This window comes from Aedes aegypti, chromosome 2 (genome assembly GCF_002204515.2).
Source record: "Aedes aegypti strain LVP_AGWG chromosome 2, AaegL5.0 Primary Assembly, whole genome shotgun sequence".
Classification (NCBI taxonomy): Eukaryota; Metazoa; Arthropoda; class Insecta; order Diptera; family Culicidae; genus Aedes; species Aedes aegypti.
In genome coordinates, this window is record NC_035108.1 from 172,863,367 (window position 1) to 172,884,154 (window position 20,788).

General features: G+C 36.9%; 1 protein-coding gene across 4 annotated transcripts in view; it reads left to right on the plus strand.

Annotated features, from left to right (window-relative positions):
• The first annotated feature begins 209 nt into the window (after nucleotides 1-209).
• LOC5566008 overlaps nucleotides 210-20,788 on the plus strand; it is a 49,748-nt gene continuing 29,169 nt past the window's right edge. Inside the window, exons 1-2 of one of the 4 annotated variants that reach the window (XM_021843167.1) lie at nucleotides 210-466; nucleotides 19,405-19,840. In XM_021843167.1, the coding sequence (XP_021698859.1) occupies nucleotides 19,714-19,840 (127 nt within the window). In that variant the 5' untranslated portion in view covers nucleotides 210-466; nucleotides 19,405-19,713. The remainder of the gene's footprint in view (nucleotides 467-19,404; nucleotides 19,841-20,788) is intronic. The other 3 variants (XM_021843168.1, XM_021843170.1, XM_021843169.1) reach the window with 3 other exon arrangements.

Consider the following 20,788-nt stretch of genomic DNA (forward strand, 5'->3'; position numbering starts at 1 on the left):
ACTAATGTACCAAGCGTTGTTGCTGCAGGAGCAAGTGGAAGTCACCCTTTGTGTTCGCGGGTGCCCGAGAATACGGTAGCGTGAGGTGTCGACCGGTACTTGAGGTGCCTGGCAATGACGTAGATTACCTTACCGTGGGGAGTTGGAATGGGTGCTGAAGTGGTACCGAGAGTATCGGGGAGGAAATTAAGGATCAGAGTTCCAGTGAAATCGCCAAGCGTAGTGTGGACTTTGGTCAGTTTTGTTGTGACCGCGAATCGAGACGGTAGCCAAAAGGTGATGGTCTTCTAATAGTTAATTTTCATGGTCATTGGTGCTTAGAGGCGGAATTGGTACTGCAGTGAAAGTGCACTAAGAGTGTTCTGAGAAATCAATTATAGTGTGTTGTTGTTAATATTCAAGATCATGCCCTGTGGGGGTTGTATTCACAGTAGGAACAATAAATAGATGTTCGACAAGTTAACAGGTAAATGAACATGATACTTATTTTTAATATTCTGCAATAATAAATAAGAGGCACTACAACAAAATACTCGTAAAGACCGTAATCGGAATAATGGACTTAAAAACAGGTGTGCACATGAAAAATATTACCTCCTTCCATAAGAATTGAATTACTGTATCATATTTTTGTATTCAGGGAAATACTGCCCATAACTGCATATTTGTAACATTCGACAAAAGTAGGCATTATGTGCGCATTTTATGGCAGTATGGAAAGAAATTTCTAAAAAAAGACGAAGAACTCAAAAGTGCTTTTTTGAGGCCGAGGCTTATGTGACTGTTATGCAGTTAAAATTACCAATGTGACAAAACAACTTGGTATTTTTTTTTCGAATTTTCTTGAACAATCTCACAGACTTCAGTGAGTTGTGCAAAAGTGTTTATCACCTGATGACTCTCCACTAGGGCGGTTCAAATTTTAAAAATGTTTGAGAATCCTATCTCCCATAGTTTCCTTACCATTCTTACCATAAAACTAGTGTTCTGTGAAATTTTCATTTTTCTTGGTGGTGATTTAAAAGTGGCCCAAAGACAATTTAGGTTTATATGGAAATAACTATGGATAAATTTGGAGATATGTTCCAAACACGCTAGTAAGTACAAACTTATTATCCCATAGTGGAAACTCATTCTTCAAACCATAATAAAGAAATTTGCTGAAGAGAGAAATTCAATCCGACGGGTAGCAGAAGAGATAATCATGAGTTTGTTTGCTTTTATCTAGCTCAATATGGGATTACAGCCCTGAAAACATGTTCAAAAATCCCAAACAAAATTAGTTCAAAAGGGATTTGTTTCTTCAACAGCATTATTCATTCAGGTTTGAAGAAGTAGTTTTCAATATGGGATGATAAATTTCTGCTTACATTACAGTACTAGCGTGTTTGGAACATTTCTCAAAATTTCTCCATGGTAATTTCCATATAAACCTTCATTGTCTTTAGGGGACGGACCTGGTGTAGTGGTTAGAACACTCGCCTCTCACGCCGAGGACCTGGGATCGAATCCCATCCCCGACATAGTCACTTATGACGTAAAAAGTTATAGTGACGACTTCCTTCGGAAGGGAAGTAAAGCCGTTGGTCCCGAGATGAACTAGCCCAGGGCTAAAAATCTCGTTAATAAAGTCAAACCAACCAACCAACCATTGTCTTTGGGCCACCTTTAAATCACCACCTAGAAAGCTGAAAATTTGACAGAACTCTATTTTTATGGTAAGGATGGTAAGCAGCATACGGGAGATTGAATTCCCAAACATTTTTAAAATTAGAATCGCCCTACTCTCCACGGTATTAACTCAAAATTGACGAAAATGTCAAATGTGACAATTAAGCAGTTATGGGCAGAACAGTACCTGAACATTTTGAGCATTCTGGATGAATGCACATTTTGAAACAATTGCATGATCAATATTCAGAGTTCTTGGAGTATTGGTCGAGGTAATGATATAAAATTGAATTGGATAGAGTTCTAAACAAGTACCCTTTACAAGTTATTTTCACTGAAAGTGTTCATTCAAATAGTTTTTATTGTGTGTTTTGATTTTAATAGTTAAGACACCAAATTTGTCCATAACTGCATAATAGTCACATTCGACATTTTTGACAAATTGGTGTTAATACAATAGAGAGTCATCAAATGATAAATACTCTCGATCAACTTACTGAAAACTGTTAGATTGTTCTAGATATTCCGAAAAAAAAATACCAAGTTGTTTTGTCACATTGGTAATTATAACCGCATAACAGTCACACTGAGGTTATAAATGAGCCTCGTAATATAATAGCAATGAAATTTTTATCAGTATTTTTCTCTGACTATATGCGCAGTATGCGATATGAGTTGTACAAAATATCAGCCTGAAATAAGCACTTTGATGTTTCTGGTAATTTTTAGAAATTTTAGTTTGCTCCCATATTGCCATAAAGTGCGCGCTTGATATTCCATTTACTCAATGCCTACTTTTGTCGAATGTTACAAATATGCTTTTATGGGCAGGATAATTGTCTTTGGAAATAATCATTTTGATTATAATCATACTAATTTTTTTTCTAGTGCTATTTGCTTCTATGTTTAATCAATTTCGATAAGTTTTGCTGGTAAAGTAATATCTTTTAAAATAGTTCCTTTTTAAATGTGATTCTTGGTAAATAATCGGCAACTGTTTTTTTACGTTTAGGTGCATGAATAACAATTGACAAAAATACGAAAAAATAATTCAAATGTGCTTTAATCAAAGTTATAGTGATACAGAGTTTCTGTTCAAAGTAAAATTTTCTGTCAACATTTCAGCAATTTTGATGAATTTGGAGCTAAGCGTCAGTGCTTAAATCGCAAAAAAAAAAAACAATTTAAAAAAAATGGAGAGATGAGAATTGGGAACACAATGAAACATAATGAAAACTTCTGCTTGTTCGATTTACATATTCACTCAGCCATTCCATGAAAAACCGATCTAGTGGGTCACCGAATTCCGTGAAAATTTGCTATTTTGTTCCTTATCCGAAATAAGGATACACGTATTTTTGGATTTTTTTAATAGGGTGACCATTTCCGAAATAGGGTGACTATAAAAATCACGATTTTGTAAAATTTTTATTTAAAAAAAAAATAGAACTTATGAACCATTCGACCGATTTTCAATCTTTTTGAACAAAATGAAAGCTAAAGATTTTGACTTTTTAGGAAAAATATGAAATTTTACAAAAATTGTTTTTTACATTAAAAAAATCAATAATTTCCGTGTTTTGAAGGCCTCGGGATCAAAGGGGCTATTGCTGTTCTCATTTTTTCTTGAAAGTTCAGACAATTTAACGTTTACTGTCAAATTTTCAGCGATGTATGTTTTTTAGTTTTTGAGATAATTTTTTTTTTGAAAATAAAAAATCAGTTATTTTTTATCGGCACACTGTAGGCCTCAGTGCATTAGATTTTTTGTTTTGAAAAAAAAAATCATAACTTTCGACCAGCTCAACCGATTTGTAATCTTTTTTATGGAATGAAAGCTTAAGATTTCAACTTTTCAGACAAAAATATAAAACTATGAAAACATATATTTTTTACATCAAAATATATGAAAATTTCTAAAAAAAAAGATTTTTAAATATTTTTTCATGTAAAAATTTTGTATTCAGATTTTTTAATTTTGTCTGAAAAGTTGAAATCTTAAGCTCTTACATACACTCCCGTGCATAAGTTTGGGTTCACCCCCTAAAAAACATGCAAAAGTGTTCTGTCCATATCTCTGTGATTACACGTCCAATTGAAACTCTCTAAGTCGCATTCGAAAGGCAAAGAGTTATTCTTACTTCGTATGTATTTTTCCAAAAACATTCTTTGAACTTTGTATACTAAATTTTTACTTAAAGTTGTGACATTTTTCAAAAAACACACTGAAAAATCATATCTTATTTCCTCAGGATTGGGTCGACCAAAATTTTCAATCAAAGTGTCATTAGAATCGTAAACTTATATTCTTTGAAGAAACGCTACGAAATTTTGGCGGAAAAATCTGAAAAGTATTCAAAATCAATGAAACAGTCAGTCAAGTCATCGTGCAAAAGTTTGGGTTCACTCCTCAGTATGGTGTATCGTGCAAAAGTTTGGGTTCACCTAAACTGACTTAAATCTGTGAAATCTCAAACCAATCATGTACACGCCATTATTTGCGCTCAATAAAGCTTTAAACTATTAAAATCGGTTGAAAAATGGCAGAGATATTGACAAAAATGATGTGCGTGCGGCTCAGGTGAACCCAAACTTTTGCACGATTTGCATCATACTGAGGGGTGAACCCAAAATTTTGCACGATGACTTGACTGACTGTTTCATTGATTGTGAATACTTTCCAGATTTTTCCGCCAAAATTTCGTGGGGTCTCTTCAAAGAATATAAGATAACGATTCTAATGACACTTTGATTTAAAATTTTGGGCGACCCAATGCTGAGGAAATTCAATATGATTTTTTAGTGTGTTTTTTGAAAAATGTCACAACTTTAAGTAAAAAATTAGTATACAAAATTCAAAAAATGTTTTTTGAAAAATACATACGAAATAAGAATAACTCTTTGCCTTTCGAATGCGGCTTAAAGAGTTTCAATTGGACGTGTAATCACAGAGATATGGACAGAACACTTTTGTATGTTATTGAGGGGGTGAACCCAAACTTTTGCACGGGAGTGTATGGTCTCAAATCTCTTAGCGAAAACCATTTTCACAAACTGGGACCATTTTTGCAATCTAAGTCAGGAATTTCCATGTAGCGTTAAATGCCTAGAGGTATGCAACGTCCTACAAATGTTTCGTAATGCATTCAATTTTGTTCGATATATACTCCATTATCGAAGTTACCCCAGAACAAAAAACCGACTTCCGATTATATGAAAAATTATATATTCATTCGAAATTTATCTTTTGGCAATCTATCAACTACAATCGATAGCTAGGATGTCAGTACTTGTTTTTTAAAATATAAATCATGATTCTTTGAAACAACATGTATTAATATTCAAGTTTTCTTCGAAAAAAAGTATCAAAGATACCCTGTTTGCGGTATGTTAAATGATGTTTGCTACACGTTATAAATGAATGAAAGAAATACAAAGTGGAATCGGAACCAATCAACGTTATTTGAAAAATGTCTGATATATACACACCAAAAAAATTTTAGATTTACACGTAACGTTATTTTAGTATCAATCATGTAAAGCCATCTCTCATGTATTACTCAATGATAAAACCTATAAACACATCTATTATAAACAACATTGTTACCAAATTCCTTAATATTGAACGCGAAACGCCTTCTCTCAAAGAATGTTGCTTGCAAAATGGCTCGATTAACATGATTTTCCCGCTGAAAATTCAATCATAAATAATGCACATGGAATGACACGCCGTCGATCCATCCATGTGCATTATTTTTGGCAGAATATTCAACGTGGAATCATGTAAACTGAGCGATCTTGTTTTCAATTTCACTTTCAAGATGCAAGAAATCATGCAACATTGGCGAATGTTGGATGCAAGATCATGAAATGTTTCAGTTTCATTCAAGTTTGCAAGCATTCCTGAATGCAATGAGGCAGGTTACATTATTTATCGTTTAATGTCAAATGATAATTCGATTCACATGACAATCATGAAAGTTTACGTGACATGTAAATTTAAGATTTTTTTGCTGTGTAGGTATTTGTACAAGGGCACATTGTTACTAACACATTTTATTGCTGCTTTACTCGAATAAATGTCGGTTCCTCGAATGTCGTTTTCCCAAACACCAGTTGCACGATTGACATTTTTAAGAATTTTCCATTTTCCAAAATCTTGCTCTAAAATTGGGAGGCACTCATATTTATTGTAATTTTATACTCAATTTATATAATTCTATATTCAATTCATAGCTCCTTTTCTATCGGCCACTTTAGTGCTTAAGCTTATGAGTGAACATTTTAAATAATACCGTTTTCGGGGAAACGGTTCATTAGGAGAAATGGCATTTGTAGAAAAATGTTTTATCGGGAACTGGCACTCGGAGAAATGACATTCGGGAAAACAATGTTCGAGGAAAAGTTGCACAATTACGAGATGCTCTAACTTTTTCGCTTTTGCCCTGACTTGGACGATCTCTTTAAATGGAAGAAAAAAACAATATAAAAAAACATTTTTATATAATTTATCTTGTGGTTTCGAACTCACAACTGCCTAATTGATTTATGAGCAGTTTTACGAGATGGAAACTATTAAATGGTCAGCTATTAGCTAAGCAAAAACGCAAAAAACTGCATCGATTGAATTCACATTACGTATTACTCTTTTGATTATAAAGTAAACTGAACACAAAAGTATCCAACTATTATCAAACTCTAAATTGCTAGGAAATTGAGTGTTGCGAGTCTAGAAAGTATTTTTTTAAAGTTGATGCTACAATTTTGTAAATAAAAATGCGGTATATTATCCCTTGATTGTGTTAAACACATCATGTATAGTATTAGATTGATAAATTAAATCTATCTGATATTTTTAAGCCACATTTTCCAACCTCCACCAAGTATCAGTTTTCAAGACATTTAAAGAATTATGTTTGATGTGAAAATATAATTCTAACAACAGTTTTATTTGTGGCTTCTATTTGAATTGTGCGTCACACGTATTGTACGATTGATTTATAACAAATATATTATACAATTTTTGATACTTGTATTTTATGTAGCGTATTTGTGTTTTGTGTAGCAAGTCTTTCCGTTTGACGGTACGCGAAAGATGGCTCATTCAACTTGATGTTTTGTTTACCTTCGATCGTTTAGATATTAACAGTATATTAGTTAAATTTTGACTCACTGTATTCATTACGCTCTGGAAGAACTAATACTTCATGTCATCGGGCTTATTGTTTGTTTGCGTATGCAGTATTGTACATGGAGAAAAAAATACCTGTTCTGAGTTTGTTATACCCAAATATCTCGTTATTTCCTCTCTACCCAACGCATGAAGTAAAAATAAGAGATAGCAAATTTGATTAAATGTAACTTTTCTTATGCTTCTGTTGAATAATTTTAGTTTCGCGTAGAATCAATTCAATTTTTTCCAATGGAATCTTAAGCTACTTGGATCTCAGTTTATAATGTTCTGATTAATCTAAAAGTTTCATTGCGGCTTCAATAAAGTCTGTTTCACTTAGAATTTGTTTTTTTTTTCAATCACTGTGCTGCCTTTGCCTTTAGTTGTCATAGCGATAAACTTATTACAGATTCAGAGGATAATCTCTGAAGAGATAATAAAAATTAAAAATAATCGATGATGGGACGCGAAAGAGTTCTGCATTATTACGGTGAAATCCCAATATAGGTAAGACAACTGATTGCAAACATTCCTAAATTTTCAATATCCGAATCAATAACACAGCGTAACGAAAATGACATTTTTATGTGTCTCAAGGATCAAATTATGTGTCTCTAGTTGATTTTGGGTCGCTGAATCTGATGCCGTTTTCAGAAATGTTTCAGCACGTCACAATTTTTAGCTACAGGTCCCCAAAGTTGTAAAAACACTGGTTTTATTGATGTTTACGTGAAATTTAAAGTATGATTTAGCATTTTTTTGTGATGTAATCTACCAAACATGCTAAATAAGACTTGATCTTTCAATTTAGATAAAATTTAGTTGAAATTTCATGATAAATTTAGTTTAAATCGATTTTTTTCAACATGCCCTATTGCAGTCTTCATATAAAATTCTTCGTTTCCCTTATATGGCAAATTACAATACTTTTCTGAACCACCAAAAAATAACATTTTACTATCGAATATATTATGAACTTTGTTGATAATTATTGTTTTATACATGAAGTTTGAATTATGACAAATTAAGCAAGCTGACAAACTTGCATGCAAGTTGGCTGAAACAGTCAAATTTTGAATTTTCAACAGTCAATATCTCGAAAACCAAACGTGTCATGATATTTTTGAAAACGGCAACGGACTCTGCAACCCTTAATTTAGTAAATAGCGGTATTTTGGTGCTTGAGACAAAAACGTGTTCCGCAGTGTAATTACTCCTTGTTAAACTATGGTGGATTAACCGGGTAAGTTCAAATTATTCTTCGCAGATAAATTCAGTCTTGGGTTTTACCTGAAAGATTTTTGCAAGCGCACTCTGATAAAAACCAATGAATTATTTCTTCCATAACCGCAAATAGTTTGCCAAATTATCAACTTGTATAATTTGGCAAACTATTTGCGGTTATGGAAGAAATAATTCATTGGTTTTTATCAGAGTGCGCTTGCAAAAATCTTTCAGGTAAAACCCAAGAAAGTGGGTTCGTTTTTGTTTTGCGTCACTGGATTCAAAGTTTTTTTTTTCACGTCTTGTCGGCAGTGCGCTTGGTAAAACCCAAGCAAGTAATTTGGTTTTTTGCGTCATCGGTGCGGAAGTGTTATTTCTCGGTATTACATTTTGCTGGGCAGTGCACTGCAGTGCTAATTCGCTTCCACGTGTCGTCGGAGTAATTTCATATCCCAACTTTTGCTGCCGAGATCGAGGATGGATTACATACTGGTGAGCTCGTTCCATGCTTGTGTTAACACAAATTTATATCGTGACAATGTTATATTATTTAAATCGCTAAACATTCGATGGTTCGTCGGCGTAGAAATGTCGGCATAAGCTCTTATTCTTGGATTCTAATTAAATATAAGGGCCTTCCTTAGCAGAGTGGTTAGAGTCCGCGGCTACAAAGCCATGCTGAAGGTGTCTGGATTCAATTCCCAGTCAGTGCAGGATCTTTTCGTAATGGAAATTTCCTTGACTTTCCTGGGCATAGTGTATAATCGCACCTACCACACGATATACGAATGCGAAAATGGCAATTTTGGCAGAGAAAGCTCTCAGTTAATAACTGTGGAAGTGCTCATAAGAACACTAAGCTGAAAAGCAGGCTCTGTCCCAGTGAGGACGTTAATGCCAAGAAGAAGAAGAAGAAGAAGAAGATGTACCTTATATTTTGTTATTTTTTTCCAAGTATTAAAATGACCATTGAAACACTTCTCAAACGAACACCAAAACGTTGCTTCAGACGGTTTCGTAATCTCCTTATACTTTGTTCTCGGGTTCAAACCGAAACATGTGTAAAGTGAAAGCAAATGTTGGAAATGAACAGAAGGATAGGCGTCTCCTTTGCGACTTTACCTTTGAGTCGCCTGACCGCTACAGCCATAAAACAAAAGCATATAAAGTGAACATCGGTTTGAACACCGGTTCATTTGTACCTCGGTTGCAACAGCGGTTCAAATTTTGGTACACATCTTCGGTTGCATCCGAGGTTCAGAACAATGGCACAAAACAGACAGACAGAAAACAGTTGAAATCCACGCTTATCAACTTCTACTTATCGTGTTTTGTTGTATGATACAGTAAATTCCTTTGTTTTTTTTTCAAGTTACCACTGAATGTTACCTAAAAAATTTATCTTGTATTATCTGCCTAAATAAAAAAAAAATATTGAAGCAACAAGGGTTTTGCAATTTATACCAAGGAGTTCCATATATGATCGTTGAAATGTATCCGCGTGGATTTCAACATTTCTCTCAAAGACGAAATAAAGACCTCCATCTTTCTTGCAGTTGTCAAAAATTTTATGGCACGTAAGGTAACACAGTGCAACAAAAATGACATGTTTACGTGTCTCAAGGATCAAATTATGTGTCTCTAGTAGATTTGGGGTTGCTGAATCTGATGCCGTTCACAGAAATTTCCCAGCACGTCACAATTTTTAGCTACAGGTCGCCAAAGTTGTATAAAACATTGGTTTTATTGATGTTTACCTAAAATTTGAAGCATATTTTATCAAACTTTTTTGTGATCTTATCCACCAAGCATGAAAAAGAGGACTTAAACTTTCGTTTTAGTTATATTTTGGTTGTAATTTCACGATTAAATTTAGATTAAACCGATATTTTTCAACATGCTTGCAGTCTCCATACAAAATTCTTCGTTTCTCTTATATGGCAAAATACAATACTTTTCTAAACCATCAAAAAATAACTTTTCCACAGCAAAAATATTATAAACTTTGATGATAAGTGTTGTTATACACATAAAGTTTGAATTCTGTTGCAAATTATGCAAATAAATTGTCTCACAAGCTGGCAAACTTGTATGCAAGTTGGCTGAAATAGTCAATTTTTGCATTTTCAACAACCAATATCTCAAAAACTAGACGTGCTATGATATTTCTGTAAACGGAAATGGATTCAGCTACCCGTAATTGAGTAAATAAAGATATTTTGATGCTGGAGACAAAAACGTGTTCCGCAGAGTAATAGAGCAAAATCTAGAATGCTGTGAAAAGTGTACTGCGAACTGTCAAATTTTGGTACCTTTTGCAGTACCAAGGGACCAAATGCAGTACTATGGTATCCATTCTTAACCCGACTACTATGCCTAGTTCTCTGTCTGTCTGCTTTGTGCCGTTATTTGCACCTAAGTTTAGACCGAAGTTTGAACCGAAGTTTGAACCGAAGTACACATGCACTGGGATTGGCGTGGCACCCTGGTAGAGAAACGAAGCGCGTTCGCGGTTCAGCATAAGTTGCAAGGTTCAAACCAAAGTTGAACATTGTGTTCTGATCATGGGAAGACAGCTTTGAATAGTTCGACATATTCGACGCTCTGATAAATACCTTTTTAATTTGAGGTGACATCACTTTCCAAGGAGGAGGGTTCCCACTAACAAAATTCTTTCCTGTGAAAACCAAGAGATGCAGATATGATCACGGTCTCTAGTAGCAATGAACGTGAAACTAACATTCTATTTTTTTAGCTTCAATTTCACGTCTGTTAATTCATGTACAATTTTAATTATTCCGGTCAATCACGGAATAGTAACTACAAACTGAACGGTCAGCTTATACTTAAATGCTTCATTGGTTTTTATTACTGAAGCAGAAAAATGGATATGTTTATAAAGAAATATTTCGCAAAGTTCTGACCCGACTTAGCCAGATGTCATAACCGTTGCAATGAAAGCTGACTTGTCTGTAAAAATTAGCACAAAAATGTTTAGTAACAAAATATCGGTCCGCGAAAATGCCCCCAAAAACAGTTAAAAAAAAAACAACTGAAAAGCAGAGAAATATTTTTACCTAAAGCCTTACAAAATAGCTACGATATGGTGCACTCAAGGTATCTTGAAAGGAGGTACAACAATCTAAGTTGATGTTGAGTTGATGTGAAGAGTGGTAAGCAGCGGGGCGGAAAATGACAGCTGGCGAGTCGACGTGATGCAATTTTCCACGTCAATGGTTGCTATCGTTTCCATAGTATCGTAATGTTTATCATCACGGTCTGAAAATTGAAAATGTCTGCAGATGCAAACTACTGTTTCAGGGTAAAGGTACAAAAAACATCTGGTTTTTAGATGAGGTTTAACTGTAATTTTAGTTGTTGTATTTCAGAATGTCGTCAATTTATCACGAGAGCAAATATTGGAAATCAATAAATTTCCCAATGTGAAAGTGGCAACAGATGGATTGTGTAGCGTAGCTCAAGACCGCTGGTGCCTTCCTTTGTTTCAATTGATCAATTGATTCAAAATCATTTTGGTTCTTTTTTTGGGTAAAAATCGACCCCGATTTAACATAAAATTTATCACTTAGTTATTGAATGACGATTAAAATTGAGGGGAAAATGTTGTTAGGATCTCAAGGATTGCTGACCTGATGGAGTCACACAAACACGCCAGCTGTCAGATTATTTCCCAATATGGCGGATTGTCCTAAATGACACATTGAATTACCATCCTTATAGATACCTTTTGGTGCGCTAAGATTCTTTGTACGTTTTTTCTCTTGATGGAATCACTCATTTTGTGTGGCCAAATTCAAAGTTCACAGACTTCATAACTTGGAGTTTGCTTAGCTTGAAAGTCACAGTTTGGCATACACATAATTTTGAGTCATTGCAAATCTCCGATCCGCACAAAAATGTTAAAATTTGCTGAATTTGCGCTAGAATATATTACAGTAAAATTCATTCTTTTCAAAAAAATAAAAATAAAATAGGAGCAGTACAATTATTACGAAATTTTAAATAAGTGATAACTTAGAAGTTTGTTTGTGATAGATTTTCAATTTTCTGCTAAATGAATTTCAGGTTATTTATGAGCTGCAGTGAAAACTTCATGTCAATTGGATTACTAGAAGCCAAAATCATGGGGGCTTTTCTTAGCCGTGTGGTAACATCCCGGCTAACAAACAAAGCCATACTAGTGTCTGAGTTGGATTCCCGATCAGTCCAGGATCTTTCCGTGATTTCCTTGGGCATTGTGTAAATCACACCTGCCACTCGATAAACGAATGCGTAAATGGCAACATGGACAAAGAAATCTATCAGTTAATAATTGTGGAATTTGTCATAAGAACTCAAACTTAAAAGCAGGTTTTGTCCTAGTAGTAACGTTATGCCAAAAAGAATGGAATAGAATGAAAGCCGAGATTTTTTTGTGAAAAATGGCCAATGTGTGTTTAATTCTGTTTAGTATTGTAAATATATGCTGATCAAGCTGCAATTGAAGAGCATCTCCATCCACAAGGTAGCTAATGACGTAAAAAGTTATAGTGACGACTTACTTCGGAAGGGAAGTCACGTCGTTGGTCTCGAGATGAACTAGCCCAAGACTAGAAATCACTTTAATACAGATAAAAAAGCAGGCCTAATTCCAAAACGACCAGATTCTGTCGATTTTCGTTTCTCACCAAATTTTGTACTCGCTTCAACTGATTTGCAATCACTGTAGAGCTAATCTTCACGTTGTATGTAGTAGGTATGGAACATTAGTGTGGGACAAAATTGAGAACCCCGCTCCAGTCCACTTTTTGGATTGCATTTAGGTCCCATAGCAACTGTGCAAAATTTCAGCTCGATCGGTGAAACCTTATTTACACGGGTAATAATGCGGCACTCTAAAACAGGAGAAAGAGTCATGATTTCGGGAGGAAGGTGTGTTTTCATGTTATGAAAATACACCATGACTAAAAGTCGTGAAATCAGGAAGCATTTTACCGTAACGCCGGCTGTACGTTACGTTTTCAATTTTTAGCGAAGAAAAATGTCAATTGAAATCCTCAAATCATGAAGCATGTATGCTGGAACCATGAATAAAATTCATGGAAACATAAGCACTATTCATGGATTTACTCATCTGTCATTTATAATTCCTATTTTTGATACGAAAAGTGGCAATTTTGGTCATGAAATCAGGAAGCAGGATCTGATATCATGAACACAGGTCATGAAAACATAAGCACTTTTCATGTGTTCAGATGCTTGTCATTTATGATTCCAATTTTGGTGCTGAAAAGTGGCACGTTGAGTCATGAAATCATGAAGCAGGATCCCTGAATCATGAACTCATTTCATGAAAACGAAACATTATACACTGATAGGCAAAATAAAGTGCCCACCTCACCAGTTTTCGAATTTCTCTCATTGATTTGGTTCAAATTAAAGTTGACATACTTAAATCTTTTGTGATATTTTATTTTTGATATTCTTTTAAAGTTGCACTTACGAAATTTTGATAAAAAAAGAATTTCACTCAAAGAAAAAGAAAATCAATTTGTATTGAAAAATAAATAGTGACAAAATAAAGTGCCCACTTCCTTCTTGGCCCCAGAAAAGATGATTTAAGAAAAGTAAAAAGCAATTTAATAGTTAATGTGTCCTCCTTTGGCCTTAAGGACTTGCTGGAGGCGCTTCGGCATGCTTTTCAACAGGTTTTGCAGGTGTTGTGGATCTAGTTCTTCCCAGGCTTCAAAATAATTATTTTTGTTGGTAACACCAGTTTTGTCAACCATGGCATCGAGAATTCTCGATGGGGTTGAGGTCTGAGCTTTGTGGAGGCCATTCCAGCGGTTTAATCCGACAAGACCGGAAGAAAGTCTTGGTCTTCTTGGCAGTATGCTTCGGGTCGTTGTTCTAGAGAAATATAAATTCCTCTTCATGGCCCGTCTGGATCAGCGAAACCTCCAGATTTTCCCGCAAGATGTTGATGTAGGAATCTGCCGTCATTATTCTGTCGATTTTCACGAGGCTTCCTACTCCACTCCATGAAAAACACCCCCAGACCATCACATTTCCTCCTCCATGCTTCACCGTTCCTTGGATGTGGCGCTCTGCACCTCACACGAGCCCGCCGCTTTCCGTTAAACAGCTCGAGCTTCAGGAGCGCTACATCCAAGGAACGGTGACGCATGGAGTTGTGAAGTGATGACATGTGATGGTCTGGGGGTGTTTTTCATGAAGTGGAGTAGGAAGCCTCGTGAAAATCGACGGAATAATGACGGCAGATTCCTACATCAACATCTTGCGGGAAAATCTGGAGGTTTCGCTGATCCAGACGGGCCATGAAGAGGAATTTATATTTCTCTAGAACAACGACCCGAAGCATACTGCCAAGAAGACCAAGACTTTCTTCCGGTCTTGTCGGATTAAACCGCTGGAATGGCCTCCACAAAGCTCAGAACTCAACCCCATCGAGAATTTGAGGGCGATTCTCGATGCCAGGGTTGAAAAAACTGGTGTTACCAACAAAAATAATTATTTTGAAGCCTTGGAGCGCGCCTGGGAAGAACTAGAACCACAACACCTACAAAACCTGATGAAAAGCATGCCGAAGCGCCTCCAGCAAGTCCTTAAGGCCAAAGGAGGACACATTAACTATTAAATTGCTTTTTACTCTTCTTAAATCATCTTTTCTGGGGCCAAGAAGGAAGTGGGCACTTTATTTTGTCACTATTTATTTTTCAATACAAATTGATTCTCTTTTTCTTTGAGTGTAATTATTTTTTTTATCAAAATTTCGTAAGTGCAACTTTAAAAGAATATCTAAAATAAAATATCAAAAAAGATTTAAGTGTGTCAACTTTAATTTGAACCAAATCAATGGGAGAAATTCGAAAACTGGTAAGGTGGGCACTTTATTTTGCCTATCAGTGTACGTCAATTAAGATCCTAGTTTATATTTGCCATTGGTAAACAAATAATATTAGGATTAAAATTGTTACTGCTTTTGTGCCGGTAGTTTTGTAATAATCCGTGAAAACATTCCACAAATGTCAACCTAACGAGTGTAACATCTTTAGCAGGAACGCAAACATTCGGTGGTTAGGTTTGCACGCAAAATGTTGTTTCGAGCATCAATTGAATTGGTAAATGGTCCCTGGGCTGGTGACTCCTCAACTCTGCGGATGTGGAAAATGGAACTGGAGTATCCGGCTGCCGAAGGCCTTTTGTGAGCGGCTCTGTTATAGGAATGCATAGGGAATGCATCACTTCCGAACAGTTAAACTCGCACAAGAGCTTGTCAAGCAAAATCTTCGCTCGTAGCCAAACATTGTTCGGTTCTGCATAGTCAGGATGAAGTAAGTACATTAAGGAACATCCAACAGCTCCGGCAGATTAATTGTGTCGTGAAACAATGTAGGAACTCACGTGAATTTTGCCAAGGATGTAATCGATATGATGAGGAAGTTCCGAAAATTTTTTTCAAAAACAAAACTATTTCACTAGAAAACATCACCGATCGTCATGAGACACGTTGACTAAGGTGAAGAAAGTGACGGTTGGATTTGTGTAACGCCCTGAGCATACGAATTCTTGCATAATAGTCACGATTTCATGACTTTTAGTCATGATATCATGAAACATAAAATTTCATGAATTCATGACTTTTTGTTCATGAATCCGGCAACGGATTTTTTCCGTGTACGCGCCAGCCGTTCAAAGTTTGCATGGGATTCACTATGGGAAAACTTACTTTTGCAAAGAAAAATCGCCAGAGATCGCCCATTGACCTCTATAAAATTCCTGAACACAGACTTCGATAGGTATTTCTACGATGAAGAATATTGCCAAAGACCGCGAAACAATCCGACACTTGTGAAAAAAGTTATTCAATGAAAACCTATTGGCAAGGAGACGTTGATTACCACGCAAAGGAATAACAATAATAAAAAAATTGGGCAACATTTACGAATAGTTTATGCTTAATAACTTTTTTCCCAGGCATCGGATTGCTTTGCAGTCTCCGACAATGTTGTTCATCGTAGAAATACCTACCGAGATCTGGCGAGTTTTCCTTGCAAAAGTGAGTTTGCTCATAGTAAATCCCATGCAAACTTTAAACGGCTGGCGCGTATATATAGTTTCCTCGATCGAGCTGAAATTTTGCACAGTTGTTATGAGACCTAAATGCAATGCAAAAAGTGGAATGGAGTGAGAATCTAAATACATGAAATGTTGGCGATGAGATTCATTGCTCGGAATTCATGTTCTTAAGTTTTGGGCCAGCGTATTTCCTGGATATCTGTATCATTCATATTTAGTAGAGCAGCTTAGTAATCACAGTTTTATTATTTCTCCCACACTGGAAACAACCACATCATTCTACGCATCGTTACAAAAGCCCTCCACCATACTATGCAGGTTTTCGCAATATGTAACCGTTCGACAAATTCGAGGATAGTTAACCGGCGATTTAAGCGCCACTCTCGCGATAGGAGAGACCGCCGGTCGATTTGATTTGCCCGACTATTTCGACTTTTACCTCAGGGGTACTCGAACGGTCGCTGGCTCAAATTTGAAACAAAGAAGCGCAATCTCTGAAAGCTGAAATATCTCCCACAACACGCTCAATCCCGCCTTAGACTCGTTCAACCCACTGAACTGAAGAACTTAAAAACCTCTTAATGAAAATCGAAGCAGCAACCTGAAACAAAACTCGCAATTGAAGTGACCTTCCTCACAATTGCACTAAACGGAACTCAACTAAACCAAAACTACTCGATTTTCTATTAATTACAAATTCCACAATTTATTCGGTTTCGGGTTGGACGGTTTGGGTTGGGTTTGGATTGGGGAAACACTTTAGAGCATGGCCATGTCTACAACTACCACATACCTGCGCAGGGTTTTTCTTCGTCGACTTGTTGAATCTCGGCGACGACTCGAAACAGCCAAGAACCTCGGCGATGGCGGCGAGAACCTTCGTAACGATGGCGGCGAAGGGGATCGTTTCGCCGTCGCTGCAGGAATGGCGTGCAGCGCGATGAGCCCGTGCAAATATGGCCGAACTAAAGTTGCGAAGCGGGTGGCGGCTGGACGGATGGCCTCCGATTTTCTCCAGAGAGCTTTGGCTACGACGGAGTGTCGTGCGACCCGGGGTTGATCTTCTTCCTTCGGTTTAGAGCCAACGTACCTCCGTACGGCCTCGCGTATGGCGCTCTGACCGTACGTGATGAAATGAACTCCTCCCCTAAGGTTCTGATCCGGAACGTGATGCGCAATTGGCGACGCAGTTCACGATCCGCACTCTCGTTTAGCTTGGTCCGGGGTTGTAACGTTGGTGGACCGTCTACGACGATTAATTGGCGATCGTCGGGGAATTTTCGCTCCTTTTTGAAAGGCGAAACACCACGCTCCGTTTGACTACCCCGAAGGGCGGGCCTTGGTGGTTGCACGGACTCGAAACAACGTCCTCGGACGGAAATGGTGGCCCGAAACGCCACGGGGACCGTATTCGACTTCGGTCGACACTCGAAAAACTCCAGCCTGTACCCAAAAAGCGCAGGGCGCTAGAAAGTCCAACGCGAAATTTATTTTAAAAACTAAATTTAGAAAACCGAGTTCATTGAAATTACCTTTTTGAGTCACAATTATAAATTTAACAGAACAGTTCGCGTTTGTCGGACACACCGACTCCGAAACGTTTCACTACCTTATAGAACAAACAAATAGAACAAAATTAGAACAAAGTACAAACGAAAAATCACTTCAATCACTTTCAATACCTTTTAGTTACAACGAATCTAACACACTTTAAATAAATTAACTTTAAAATTGAACTACGAACTTCTGAACTCCAGCCGTTTAAGAAGCGAAATGAACGAGTCTACTTCTTTGGAGCAGACAAGAAACCTGCTCACATAAAGAGCCTATTCTTTCAAAAATTGCGCCCAAACTAATTTGATATGGCGAGAGTTCGTGCCTTCGGTAAACGAACATGGCTAAAACGAAAATGAACACTACAAAGGTTTGCACATCACTACACATATCCCATACTGGGTGACGTCAATTTAGTACACTTAGTCTAGACACAAACCTTATCGACAATATACGTAACACTGAGCTCAATCAAATTCAAATTCAGATGATTTTGCTTAAAAAGATAAAAACGTCAAAAGTTCACAAACTATTTATCATGTTTTTAACGGAAAAACGCAAAACGTTACAAATATTCGTTCTAAGTACATCGTGTTGAGCAAGCCCATAATAGAAATGGCTCTAGGGAACATTCAAAAATGACGTCCATCATTTTGGAGAGCAGGTCTATGAAAGCGTGACAGTACGTGAATTATGTATTAGAAAATGAGCATAAAGGTGGGGGGTGAAGCCCCGCTCTAGAATTCCCGAGAAACGATGGACGTCATATTCGAATCTTCCCCTAATTGCGAAATTTTCCATTCACGGTCATTAATTTTCCGCATGAGCCTAATAGCGCGACCACTTCCTGCCACCAACCAACCCACAACGAGCCATCAGCGGTTTGTGATGAACTTGTGCTTTCACCGTCCTGTGTCACATTATAGACTTTTTATTCCTTTGTATAGTGTAACGTGTGAGTTAAAAGCAAATAAAAAGTATCAAAAATTAAAAATTTTAAACACGCATTTATGGATTTACCAAGTAATTGTTAAAAAATGTTTTCTTCGCATCACAAAGAACTACTAATTCTTTTTTTCTGATGTTTCATCCTAACTAGAATAGAGCATGCTTCACCGCTTGGTGTTCTTCATTAGAATTTCCTTTATTATGATATGAAAGCATTCTTTGACAATTATTCATTTGTACATACGTAGTATGGCAAGCACGGCTTCAGCATGGTCTTGCTGAATAGCTGAGTGTTTGTCACTTCGTCATTTCAGGCTTATATTCTTTAATATGTAGATGACACCTTAACACTGTTTCAACAAAGTCATCGTAAAATGTTCATAACTTCGTAATGGATTTGAAATGAAGCTATTCGGAATGAGAACGGAAAACATTTAGCTCATTTGTACGAAACCAGATGTAAAGGGTTAAACAAGCATAGTTACTTGATTCCTAATCAACTACAGCCAAGCTCATTGACCAGGGTTTTCCGCGTGACTCACGGCATATGATAAGAATCTCACCGTTCGATGAGTAACTCTCCACCCATACACCTTGCAATCAAAACAAAATCGACAGGTGGCACGTGGTTCCGACATACTGCCTCACGGTCTGGCCGTTGACCAGAGTGGTGTTCTTAATTTAGACCATGATTAATTCACGATCGATTTTATTTTTTTTCTCTCTGGTTTCAGAAGGCGTCCAAAGCATAAAACCGCCACTAAATTGACTGAATGATTGGAGTCGATAAAATCGGAGAACCCTTTTCAACGACGAACTCATTGGGAAACCCGCAAAAAGGGAAAAGGCGTTGATTCAACTGGAAGTCATTTGAAGCAGGACTAGTGAGTGTAGGAGAGCATAAGTGAAAGTGAAATTTAAAAAAATATACAAGAGTACAGCTTTTCCGTTTGCTGCTGAAACATAAAAAAAAACTCTTTGTAAGTGAAATAGGAAGCTTGTGCACAGTCGGTACAGATTCCCAGTAGAACGAGAACAAAAAAATGGGTTGTGCGAGCAGTTCACCGCTAATCAACGGTGGTGGCCCCGGTGGCATCGTGGTAACGGCAAAGGAAACAGCCAGCAAGACTGCGAACGAGGTTCTGCATGCCGGAGAAACTGCAATTCTCGGTAAGTGGCGTGGGGTGTGAAGTGGGAAACTTTCAGGATGGAAAGAAAATTCGAATTACTTAGGAGGTTTTTTTCCTGCTCATTGCAGAATGGTGAGAGGAAATGATATCAGTTATAATGGCTTCAAAATAAGACACGGTGAATTGCATTACAGTGAATAAATAAACGTCAAATTGTAATTTATGTGCAGTGAAACTTTGAAACTGGTTAGCTGACCTATTCGATTCAGTTTCGCGTTTGTACTCATGGCATTTTGTATATGGTGAGAACCATCACCGCACAGATGTGGATCAATTAGTGTCGAATCCAACCTTCTTCTTATTATTATTATTCCTCTTCTTCTTATTATTCTTCTTCTTGGCATATTACGTCCTCACTGGGACAGAGCCTGCTTCCAAGCATAGTGTTCAATGAACACTTCCACACTTATTAACCCGTATAGCCTGAGTGAAAGCAAAAATGCTAAAACACTCACCGCTCAGCGAATACTTAACGGATTCAAATGATACTTTGTCAGTACGCTGGCTCACATATCTAGTTTCTAAAAATGGTCACAGGATTTCGAAAATATTCATAAGACTGGAGTTATTCCCGTGGATCACTGGGTCAGGTCGGGTGAAAAAGGTGCCGTGGTTTTGTGCCTCTGTAGGTAGGCAAATTTCAAGTCACAAATAATTTCGGGAATCGTCCATAATGTGGCTACTATATCAAGGAGTTTTAAGTAAAACGCATCAGCGTAAAACTTTTGAGAAACGATTGATTGGATAACCATATGTCCTGCATTTGTTTAATCCTTCAACTGATCATTATCGGATCCCCGGGCGCCTCAAATTTACGATAAAGTGGCGAATTTGTATCATAACATCTGTGTCAAAATAATGGAAACGCATTTCAGTGAACTACTATGTTTGATCTCTACTTCAAGAGATTGAAACTGTTTGATATTCA